Source organism: Pseudochaenichthys georgianus, chromosome 24 (genome assembly GCF_902827115.2).
Source record: "Pseudochaenichthys georgianus chromosome 24, fPseGeo1.2, whole genome shotgun sequence".
NCBI lineage: Eukaryota > Metazoa > Chordata > Actinopteri > Perciformes > Channichthyidae > Pseudochaenichthys > Pseudochaenichthys georgianus.
In genome coordinates, this window is record NC_047526.1 from 23,379,656 (window position 1) to 23,392,360 (window position 12,705).

General features: G+C 38.8%; 1 protein-coding gene across 1 annotated transcript; it reads right to left on the reverse strand.

Moving 5' to 3' along the window:
* Positions 1 to 311: 311 nt before the first annotated feature.
* Positions 312 to 8,443, reverse strand: gata4 (GATA binding protein 4). Its single transcript, XM_034075334.2, has 6 exons — positions 7,727 to 8,443; positions 3,104 to 3,270; positions 2,854 to 2,979; positions 2,511 to 2,592; positions 2,236 to 2,372; positions 312 to 1,903 (listed from the first exon to the last, which is right to left on the reverse strand). Exons 1-6 carry the CDS (start codon positions 8,253 to 8,255, stop codon positions 1,778 to 1,780), a joined length of 1,167 nt encoding a protein of 388 aa, XP_033931225.1. The 5' UTR covers positions 8,256 to 8,443; the 3' UTR covers positions 312 to 1,777.
* Positions 8,444 to 12,705: the final 4,262 nt, after the last annotated feature.

A 12,705-nucleotide genomic window follows, 5' to 3' on the forward strand; every position in this document is an offset into this window, starting at 1 on the left:
TCACAGGTGTCTGACGCCACGCAGGGTGAACTAAGGCTCACATTTCAACAGTGTTGGAAGGAGATGGTGCAGGACAAATATGCTGAGTTCATCAGGGAGAAGCTGACTGAGGACTTCAATAAATACACAGCTTTTTATCAAAGATATTGTAAGCTTCACAAAAGAATACTTAGAAATTGGGAGGATACAGTTTCCAGAAGAAGCCTCACAAGTTCCCCGATGACTAAACTTCGCCAAGATGAAGAGGAAGTCACTAAGACTAGATATGTAGTAGAATGAATTACCCAAAAATGATTACATCATACAAACCATTGGTTTTCTGTCAAAATGCTTGGTCTTTATTAGTTTTCTCAGTAGAGCTACAGTTGCACACAGAGGAAGGGCATCAGAGTGTTAGTGCACACATGTCCATCTCTCATTGTGTCTTTACTTACAATATATCACAAATGGTGTATTACAATTATACTGGAGTGGAGTTTTCACATATATGCTCATATATTTGTTGGTAATTACATGTGATGATATCCCACATTTACACGTTACCCCCCCATGCTTGTCAGAATGCAAGCAAATTAAAGCATTGAGTATTTTTAATAATCTGTACATTCTTGATACAATAAGCCGTCACATCAAATCAAACAACCTTCAGCTAACACATGATAATTAAATGATTGTTAGGTTTGGGGTTGTGCCTTTAATAATAAATACTATCTACCAGATATTTTCTTTTTTTAAGGCCCTCAGGTATTAGTTTTCTTACGGATGCACATCTGCTCTTGTGTCAGCAGAGGGAGCTATGTGCCATATTCAGAACGTGCAACATAGCAACAGGTAGTTTCTCATGTATTCTTTCACAGCGGTGTCAATACTGACGTGTTTTGTACACTTTAAATCAAAAGGCACACAGTTCAGGCAACTGATCGAGAAACGAGAAGCAACCAGGGAGCTTCTTCTATTGCACTGGCCTAATAAAATCCTTTCTCTGGTGGGGAGTGATGGATATCTTGAGCAATTCTCTTAAAGTTACAGTAGGTTTAATGCTACAGAATAACTTTTCTTTGTATATTTAAATGCACTGTGAAATTATGCATGTGCATTACAAATATTGGTATCACATTTAAATCAGTGGATGAGGATTATTAAGTAACCTGAACATTGTTTGCTCTGTAAAGAGATGTAGCTTTTGAGGTTTTGAAATGTATTATTAATTTAACTGGATTCTATTGTTGTGGCATTTCAGAAAAAACGTATAATTTTGTTGTTTTTTTATTGTGAACTGACCCTTTATTACACACCTCCTCCATGGTGCTACATACTGTTTTTCTTTACATGTTGTTGGCAAATTGTCCATAATAACATGAAAATGAAAAGAAAGTATTGAAATAAAAATACCTCGATGAGATAAAGTCTGACCATTACTGTTATTTGTTATTGGATTATGTTACAGTATCTATCATTTAAAGCAACGTCACTGGGAGGGTAGAGAAGCATGTACATGTTACAGTTCTTAGAGTTCAAGAGTTGTGTGTGTCTGATGGCGGCGCTGCTCTTTAACAAAAACTCCAATCAGTCCCTCGATTGCTGTGAGTAAACATACAGTATCTGAGCAGTTCTGTTTAAGATCTCCATTTCTTTTGTGGCGCCCACATGTTTGTCCCAGTGACTTGTGCGGTGTGTCGGCTGCACAAACATCTGCATACAGAGCGCTCTGATCCCTCAGAAGAGTTTAATCGCTATAGATAGGTTGGTTTGAGATGCGTGCCAGGTTGTGGGTCTTCTAAGCCAGGATTAGGTTGTTCCAGGGCTCAGCTTTGGAGCCAGAAGACCCACCGTGGCCCCCAGGGGACATCTTGAGAGGAGTGGCCCCACTTTGAGCTGTCATGTAGGCTGGCAGGGCTGAAATCTAGAGGGATACAGAAGGAAATGGTGAGAAGGCCTGTCAGATTTCTTATGTTGGCAGTCTGTCAGAGACTTGAACCTTTTTTTAATCATGGGGGAGAAAAACGTTTTAAAACATAACAAAATATGCCAATGCTGTAGAATCTGGGTTGATGTGTTAAACATTGGTTTAACTCTGTTCCTTATAGGCCATATTAGACCTTGGCCTTTAGGTGATACGATCCCGGTTTGTTGAACAGTTATTTAATCTGATTAGCCTCTTTTTCATCACAACCACCAACTCTAACAACTATTTGATCTTAATATTCTCTGAGATTAGTTTAAACTGTGTTTTACCTGTGCGTGTGAGCCGTGGTGTGAGTACAAGCTGTGGGTTTCCGGCTCCGTCTTTATCTGCCGAGGCTCCTCAATGGTGCTGGAGGCCCGGGGAGTGCTGCTGGTTGTGATGGGAGACCCCTCGCTGCCTGGTGTCCCTGTGGAGCACCAGAACTAACGTCATGACACATTCACAGACGGTATGAGCATGGAAATGGGCCTAAGTCTTGAGCTCCTGCCATTGTAACAGCTATCGCATGTCTGCACAAATGTAAGCATGTGGTTTTGAAGCTCACCAGTTTGGGGCTTGTTGAGGCTCTTAGGTTTGCGTTTGCGGGTCTGGATCCCCTCTTTCTTCATAGCCAGGGGTCTTGCTACCTGTCAGGACACCAAGACAAAGGAATAACCATTAGTCAACAACAGCAGACTGAAATAAGAGTAGTGGAACAATGGAGGATGGTGTAGAATAAAGGTTAATACATTGAAGATGAACCTTTAAATTCGAGATCAAAAGGGTTTTAACTATTTATATAAGAATCAGAAACAGGTTTATTGCCAGGAAGGTTCGCACATACTAGGAATTTGACTTTATATCAGCAGTTTTTGAGATGCACTTCTTCCCCCTCTTCCCTCTCTCACCCCATGGAGTTTCATGTAGAGGCCACAGGCGTTGCAGACCGGCTCTCCCTCTGCGTTTCGTCGCCACAGTGTGGTGGTGGTGGTGTGACAGTTGGTGCAGGACAGGCCCACCCTCCTCGAGGCAGACTGAAAATATGTCAGGAGAAAAAGATAATACATTTATTTTCCCAGAGTGAACACTTGAATGTATCCATCCATGTATTGCTTCACTGTTTGGTACAGAATTCTAAAGTGCTGCTCTTTCACCCACCAGCCGTCTTTGAGGTTTGATGAGAGGTCTGTTGATGCCGTTCATCTTATGGTACAGTCCACATGCATTGCACAGGTAGTGGCCGGTACCATCCCGCCTCCAGAGGGGGGTCGACATCGCCCCGCAGTTCACACACTCTCGTCCCTCAGCAAAGTCATCAAACAGGTCTGATGGAGGATGACAGGAGAGAAATATGATAAAACAAAACATCTTTTTTTTTCTTTCCCCGTAAACCTGATCTGGCTCTAACTGTGATTTGCTTCTGTCAACTTATGGGTACTTTCCACGTCAAGATAAATATGATTTAATATGAGCTAGAACAAAGTCTTAAACCATCAAACTGTACTGAATAAAATAAAAAAAGCATCCTGGTTAGGTTGAAACAATGGCTGCTTTTCAGAATAGTTGATGTGTTACACATTTGTTTTACCAATTTAGTTAGGGGAATTATTACAGTAAGTGTGTCTTCTACCATTATGAACTATTGCAAAGAAACATTTATTATCAATTCTCCTTATGAGGTAGCACATATCCATCTCATGATACAAAACAGAGCTGATTTTGATAAATTAATTTCCAGCTGAGTTTGCTCAACACAAACTTTTTTCCAGCTATCTTAATGAACACTTTACTCCACTGTAAACCCTGATGATCAAATGCAGGGGCCTCTCTAGACCAGCAGGAGGTGCAGGCCGCAGTGTTTCAGGCCCACACAACAGCAACCTGGAATCTCTCCTTATCTCATAGCTCCCCTTGAGATAAAGAGTCGGCTGGAAATAGAGACGCAATAGAGCTCCATCATATTCAAATAGAGACTCTGTGTCTAACACATCTCTCTCAGTTAACATGACATCTCATAAATCTGTCATAGAGTCTAAAGAACCACTTAGGTATTCAGGGAAAGAACGTCTGATATGTGAAAGTGACAGAACAAGTTAGAATTAGAATATGTGAGGTTATGCTAAGAATAGATTGAGGAAATGTGCAAAACAGCCACATTTAAGTTGGATGTTATTGTTGTTTGCAACTGTACTTTCCCTTTGCATAATTATTTGTCTTGAGATAGCATAAATCTGGCCCCCGTCTGCTCCTCCCTCGCTGCAGAGTGCAGCTGATACAAATGCAGGCCTCCTCCAAGGCTGAGAGCAAAGCAGAGAAAGCAGGGCAAGCTAACCTTGAGCCAGGCAGAAATGGTAGCCAATACAAGAAAAAAACTCAAAGGAAACACTGTAGGTCTAAATGGAGGTTATTTTTTCCGCTGTGAAAAAGTCACTGTGTGTCTTTATCAGGGGGCCCTGAGGCTTTAAGGGGACACAGGTGGAAACAACCGGGACACATAGACCAACTGCTCCGTACAGATTATCCCTTGATTATCTTAATAAACAGTGAACAGTGGGAACTGTATAAAACACAGTTAAAAGTAACAAGGGGTTTGCTTTAAGGTCTGTCTGTGGTACTTCTAATTTACAAGATCATTTCCCTTTCTTTGACCTTCTGTATTTTTAAAGATAGCAATTTGAAAACATACTTGACAACCATTTAAAACTCAATAATTGTACTTTTACAAATATACTCCAATTGTTTAGACCTCACATTTTTTTCTTGTTCTTCTTTACTTTTCATATTTTTTCTGCACATATTGTTCGTTTTTAGATTATTTTTAATTCAATGCTATACAGTATTCACTGTTATTTTAATCATCAAAAATCTCCATGTCTACGGAAAAAAGTTCTTGGATTGGAAATGTTTACCTAAATCTGCCGTCTGTTGACACTATTGACATTGGATATAAAGACAAGATGCAAAACATATAATTAAAAAAGTATTTTATGTTCCAGGCAATATTACAAATGTATTGTTTTATAAACTAAATGTTCATGTGTATTCATACCATTTCATAACAAAGGCTTATATTGTTGTCAGAGAAATGGTATATATAATTATTCTATTAAAGTCATCAAACTCAAGAACAATAATGATTATATGAAGGAAGAATGTAAAATGCGATCCATTAAAGTCATATAGATGTTTCTCTGGAATAATAAATCAGTGATTAAAGTGACTTTTAAACAATCCCCAATATAAGGTGTTTCAGTCAGGGTACATGCAGGCTATTGCTCAATGATCATTAAACAAACTCTCACTATGACTTATTTATGTGACTTGAATTTTAAAAGCGCCACTTCACAGCTGAGGGAGTTTCTCCTTCATCAACAAAGCAATAGAAACTTTCTTTGCACGGCTCATCAAGCACTGAGGTTTGGTTTGATGTGATTGTAAAAAACAATGCAGCTGGTTTCTGACACATCTATAAAGAACAGCAATGAGTAAACACACTGATCTGTGAGTTAAGTGTGATTATAATCAGATGAAGAGGTCAATGTGGATCAATGCTTTTATCTGTTAAACTGTTGAACAGCTCATCTTTGTCTTTCTTCATTGAAATGAGATGACCTCCTGTGTTAGGCCATGTAAATCATCATCACACAAAGCATTTTAAGAGCAATCAGAGAGGAAGTTATAAACCATTCATCTTCTGTTAATATGATACAAATACTATCTGATATGACTAATTATGATCAAGCCCATCAGATCACGGTGTAAATTACACGATAATGAAATGAATGAATTAATACATTAAATATTGTCCAATATTGCCCATCACTCTGAATAAAATCTAGATAATGGAAGGTAAAATAAACAAAATGATGATTATTAACTGAGGCTATGGTGCAAGTCATCGAAAAACTGTCAACCTAAGCTAAGTCAATGTGTTGCTATACAGTCCAGAGTTCAACCTCCAACTAAAGGCCAAATTCACATGCAACACAGACAAAAGATAGCAGTTAATATTGACATGAAGGCTTTTTAAAAGAAAAATGCACTGTTACTTCACTAAAATAATTAATTATTTGAGTCTTGACCAAGATCAGATATCTTCAAATCAAATCTGACCTCATTATGAGGCCAAACACAACTCGTAAACTTTAAATGTGTAATCAACTCAGGTTCAGTTAAATATTCATTTATATCACTTCAAAAGTATTATTTCTATAACTCCAGTGTATACAAATTTGCAATAACAAATGGTTTGGCTAAAGCATTGCAGGTTCCCTTCTATTCTGTATCTGATTTCTCATGTTTGATTGCACTTAAGTCAATTTGGACAAAAGCATCAGCTAAATGTAATAGGATATAGTTATGCAATGCAATTTGATCCTTGAAAATAAACAAGAATATTTGCATAAATAAATATGTTATTTTGTGACATTTTATGTGCCCAAAAGTCAACCTGAGTAAGTGAACCAAACGGTAATTAATTGTCATTACAGGCTGCTCAATTTGGCCTTTTGTGTTGTTTTATTAAACAGTGAAATGAACGTTAACATTTGGTTTAAAATGGCTCATAAATAAAATAGGCTAAACTTAATAACCCCTTTTATTGTCAAATTAAAGAATCTATGCATTTCACCCAATACATTTGTTTTGACTTAGTTTACTATTTTAAGATGTACAATGTAAATTCGAGGTTTATTGAATAACTAATGTGTATTTAGTAAGCACATATAATAACAAGGTTATAAATAAAACAGCGATAGAGCGAAGCAGTCTCAAACGTCATTATCAAAAATGAAAATGGCTTAACACAGCGTAATTAAAAATGAAAGAAAAGGGTTCTTTCCATATTATAATAACTGTCATGGAAATACATTGCTAAAATAGAAATCGTGTTACTTAAAGAAACAAGCAGACACGATTTGAAGGTGATAAAGAGCCTTACATTATTCTGTGGTATTTTTGTTGTTGTTGATCTCACGTGGCAGTCTATCACTTTTTAAAATTCGTTTACTTTTTCATTTTGTTTTTAATATAATATAATAATTTTATAATAATAATAATAATTTATAATAAAAATTTATAATTAATTTAAAACAAAACCTTTCTTGCTTTATTTAAATTAGAAGTTGTTTTACAAACGCTCTTTTCTGCAGAAATGCGATGAACAAAACCGTCTCTCATAATCAGATCTTTAAAAAAAACAAAAAGGTCTTAAATTGAAATGTATCTCCAAATTTCAAGACATATTTCATTTTTGTATACCACAATATTTGGGAAATATACTCTTCTTTTATTGTAATAATATTAGTCATGCAATCGGTTGTTCCTGTAAATTATAATGCCTTAATCTTGATCATTGGGTCATGATTGAGAGATTATTTGTGCCACATGCAAACGAAACTATATATAGTATAATATATAGTTTTATGGCGTGTAGATATTTATATTGTTATTGTTTTATAAAATCATGTTGATCTCTATTTAAAAAAAGTACATTGATTTTTCAATCAGGCCTTGCAACCTTTAACCTCGTTCGTGTAGTTCTCCAATCGTTAACAGATACAAAAATAAATAGAGATATAAAGATATATGCTACTTTCTTTTAATAATCTGCACTTGTTTGTCTCCCTGCATGCAATGCAGTTTATCATTTAACATGACTTACCTTTCTGTGTGACACAATTTAAATAAATAAAAACACCATTTACTGGAAAAAAATATACAGCTTTACAGTTAAACAAACATATTTCAATTGTAGGCTACATATATTTTCCTGTAGCTTACCTATGTTTGGGTGCCGTGTTGTGCAATGAGGAGCGCCGGTTTGGAGACCATGGAGGACCGAGCTATCAAAGGGGGACGCCGGCCACGTTCCACCCACGTTCGGGCTCATGTAAGCCGGGTACGGGCTGTGATACGACCCGCTGAGGCCCCGGGCGCCATAGTGCTCCCTCCCGTTGGCAGAGATGTTTAGGGGGCTGCTATAAGAGACAGCTGTGTCCCGGGCCGTGGCCACCCCGGAGGACATAGGTGGGCTGGTGGAGAAGGCGAAGCGCGGAGAGTGAGACACGGGGGAGTGATTGTACGAGGACACCGAGTCTGCGCACGGTTGTGCCCAGGCCGAGTGGCTCGACACGGGACTGCTCTGCTGCGACGCACCGGGCGTCTGCAGGTAAGGAAGCGCCGGGATCATGGGGGTGACGACCCGGGTGGTGGGCACATACACCGGAGAGGTGCCTGCCGAGGCGTTGTGTAGAAATCCGGCTTCATAAGAAGGGGGTCCGTGGTTGGTGGTCATTATGCCCTGATACATATCCTCTCCTTGAAGCTGGACATCCGTGTTGATAGAAGGGATAATGATATTGTGGATGCACTTTTGCTCAGTGCTGGTATTAATGTGATGTGGTCACGTCCTTAAAATCAGATATGCTGATAAAATGTGAAGCAAATCGACCGCAACATTGAGAGAATTAGGAATAACCTGAGAGAGGAGACATGTGGAAGAGGAGTGAGAGAAGACTATACTTGTGATCAAGATCCAGCTGTTCTCTCTCTCTCTCTCTCTCTCTCTCTCTCTCTCTCTCTCTCTCTCTCTCTCTCTCTCTCTCTCTCTCTCTCTCTCTCTCTCTCATGAAACCTAAACCTAATAGGCTGATTTTACATGATAACAATTACCATCAAAATAAGGTTTTATTAGATAGCTGAAGATTATTGCCTTTACATCTATTGTTATTATCTAATTATGTCCTCAATTAAATTCAACCTTTTGTTGTTGTTTCTGGATTTATGTAATCTTTTAAATACAAACGTTTTTTTATTTTCGTTTGTGAATTCCAATTTTCATTTATTTGAATGTGTCATTTTAGCTGTTAAAAACGTTTAAAAGATCAGTTTATATTTCTGTCAAACAATTTGAAAGTTGAAAAGCAACTTTAATTTATAATTAAACAAAATGATTTAGTTAAATTGTGCTATAGGCCTTATGCCTTAATTATACGACCTCAGTCTTTCCCTATGATAATTGTTAATTTCGAGTAATTTGTTCGATTTACAATTACAATTATCTCAATAAACGCGCCATAAAAACCGTATTGTTTCTCTATCCAATTGAAATAAAGACACGTATATTGATTGGCCTGTTCATGCCCCACAGGCACAGTTATCAAGTTATCCCACAGAAAAGTATTATATGAATATGCATTTATGAAAGAGCACAAACATGTGCTGACATTTAAAAGATTGGTTCGAATTTGTTATCACGTTATTTGCTTACATGGGCTGAGACGGCATATGCATTTCGAATAATCATCATCAAAGTCTACTTTGTTGTGTACTTCACTATGACAAACATGACAAATAGTTCCAGATGCTTGAGCGCCTTTAGTGGGAAGTTTACGGCGGCTGTTGTCTTCATGAGGACATATTTATACCTGTCATCAACACCAGTGGACGTAAACACAGGAGGCCATTTCATTGTGCAGCCACTTCCCCTGACGGTCTCTCATTGAGTTATGAGACTATAATACAGTCCTGTGTGTGTGTGTGTGTGTGTGTGTGTGTGTGTGTGTGTGTGTGTGTGTGTGTGTGTGTGTGTGTGTGTGTGTGTGTGTGTGTGTGTGTGTGTGTGTGTGTGTGTGTGTGTGTGTGTGTGTGTGTGTGCGTGTGTGTGTGTGTGTGTCCTCGCTATCAACAGGGTATTCTACCTCCTGGGTTTTCCTGCTTCTTCTCCATTCTTCCACCTTATATGCCATTTTTATTTTACCAAAATAATGTACTTTATTTGATATTATGTCATGAATGGGTCATCTGCATTGCATATAGGTCGGTCAATAAATAGATAGATTGGTTTTACATGGTCCCTTGTAAAGATCATTTAAAGTGTTGAAAATTAAAAGACCCAGGCATATATGATATATTGTACTTGGGCAGCTGGTAGCTCAGTGCTAATTGAACTGTAATCTGATTACATTAAACACCTGTGTGGGTCTATTTTACAGCTGCAGGCCCTTTTTAAAAGAGCACCAATTTAGCATTTTACTTTACAACATTGTTAAACCTATAGGAAGTCTTTTTAGAGACTCAAATTCAGTGCAGCTGAAGCAGAGAATTATATATTTGAATTCAAATTGACTTTTAATTGGTCAAACTTGTGAAGTTCCCCTTTTAATTGGCCAAAACACCCACTATCTGTATGTGTACGTGAACCTTATACAATAACCTATAACCATATACAGCAGTATTGATTTTCTGCCCCCCACCCTCTCTTGTAAGAAGTCAAGGCAAATAGAGCAATATTGCCTCAATGGAACTGAATGGGGAACTGTCATCAATGTGTAACTGCATGCTGATAACAGAACCACCAATTGGTGGCTAATAATATCGAGACGTGGGCCCCTGTGAGCCTTGGGAGGGCTTAAAGTGGCAGCAGAGTCAGAAATGATTCATGCTTTTATGGTTCCAGTTAATGTATAAAAGCCAAGTCTGTGTTTGTGTTAGTTTTGCGTGTTGTACAAGAAAACTATTGAGCAAGATAGGTCCCGATTCAGCAGCAAGGCTACCACTACAGGCTATTAAAGGATGTAAATAGGGTGAAAAGTTTACAAAAATACAAAGAGATCAAACAGATCATCCTTTTTTCTGTTATTTTACAGTACAGTGTGTGTTTTGATTTGTGTGTTTGCACATGCCAGGCTGTCACAGTGACAGAGGCCAGAGCTTTGTGTGTGTGTGTGTGTGTGTGTGTGTGTGTGTGTGTGTGTGTGTGTGTGTGTGTGTGTGTGTGTGTGTGTGTGTGTGTGTGTGTGTGTGTGTGTGTGTGTGTGTGTGTGTGTGTGTGTGTGTGTGTGTGTGTGTGTGTGTGTGTGTGTGTGTGTGTGTTCTGAGTGTGCTCTGTGTGTATGAATGAGGAGGTGTTGGGTGAGGGACTAGATAGAGATGATGGTAGGTGGCGGACAGCAGCAGACTGTAACTGAGGAAAGCTTGTGTGCGTGTGTTAACACATTTTTGTTCATTTGTAATCTGATATACAATATAGGTGTCAATTTTAATCTCAATGTACCCATCAAAGCACCTCAGTCATTACTATATGGTGATTAGTGGGCAGTTGATTCCCAAATAAGCTATTTGGGAAAATCACCCCAAAAAAATTGGTGTGTGTTTGTGTCTGTGTCTCCAAACCAGGCACCAGGAAAACTGTCACCGTCTTGGCTGGGGCTGAGATTCAATCATTTGGGGTCGGTGACTTACTTTGGCCCCTCTTCCTTGCACACACAAACGCTCACACACACACACACACACACACACACACACACACACACACACACACACACACACACACACACACACACACACACACACACACACACACACACACACACACACACACACACACACACACACACACACACACACACACACACACACAAACACAAACACACACACTCTGACTAGTAGACTCCTGGCTCCAGGAAGAGGACTTCAAATGGAGAAGCAGGAAAACCCAGGAGGTAGAATACCCTGTTGATAGGAGCGAGGACACACACACACACACACACACACACACACACACACACACACACACACACACACACACACACACACACACACACACACACACACACACACACACACACACACACACACACACACACACACACACACACACACACACACACACACACACACACACACACACACACACACACACACAATGGCATGCTGTTTTGCAAATTAGGAAGAACATTATTAATTCTCGTCTGCTTCTGCTGATGTCACCCGTTAGTGTTGTTTTATCTCATCAGGTTGATCAACATGGATTTACTCTTGTGATACTGATAATGATGAAACAGTGCTAATCAATGTTGGTTCTTTGTCCGTCAAATTGTCCCTGAAAGACCTCTGATCATGTCTGAGGAGTCTCAAAGTCCTTTTGGTTTTAATTTTCGGTTTTCAATGTTCTACTAAATGCAGATCAAATAATATCCAACATTCTTTTGTGGGGTCAAGCTTAGTCATAATATTTTGGTTAAAATATGTGTGGGTGTTTTAGTTAGATTAAGCTCTATTTCAATATTTCTTCAGAATACATTTTTCTATAAATAGGAACTATATTCTTATAGGATTATGGTCCTGCAGGTGTGTACGTGTGCCAAAGTGTGTGGATTTGTGTGTTATGGTAAATTATCTGTATGTTGTGCTTCTGGATTAGATGTGTTTTACCAGGTAAGGTCAAGGGGTCACGCTGCGAGGGACACAAGTCTGCTCAGCAAGACACCTGGGCTTCAGCAACACAGATCCTCACACAAACACACACTTACTATTCAAATCAAATCAAATCAAGTTTTATTTATATAGCACATTTATAAAGATTTTTGGTCGAGCCAAAGTGCTGTACATAAAATAAAAATAGCCTACAGTAGAGACACTTTACAGCAAATACAACAGCACAGATTGTTCAGAATATCAGTATGAGAAAACGACACCCTCACATCGTACAAGGAAAAACTTCCAGAGAAAACCCCACAGTTTAAGGGGAAAAAATGGGAGAAACCTCAGGGAGAGCAACAGAGGAGGGATCCCTCTCCCAGGACGGACAGACGTGCAATAGATGCCGTGTGTAACTCGAAGAGATAATACATTTTACAGCATATAGACCGAATGTTAGGAAATGCACGTGTCTGTAATAAGAAGATGAATCCACGAGGATGTCAGCTACAATCCTGTGGAAGCCATCAGGGAAACAGCATGACGAGACCCAAGGCAGG

Coding starts and splice junctions, on each gene's coding strand:
- gata4 (XM_034075334.2), bottom strand. CDS start 8,255: ATGTATCAGGGCATAATGACCACCAACCACGGACCCCCTTCTTATGAA. Junction 2,593..2,853: donor TCTACATGAAACTCCATGGG/GTGAGAGAGGGA, acceptor GTGTCCTGACAG/GTAGCAAGACCCCTGGCTAT. Junction 2,373..2,510: donor CCTCAACAAGCCCCAAACTG/GTGAGCTTCAAA, acceptor GGTGCTCCACAG/GGACACCAGGCAGCGAGGGG.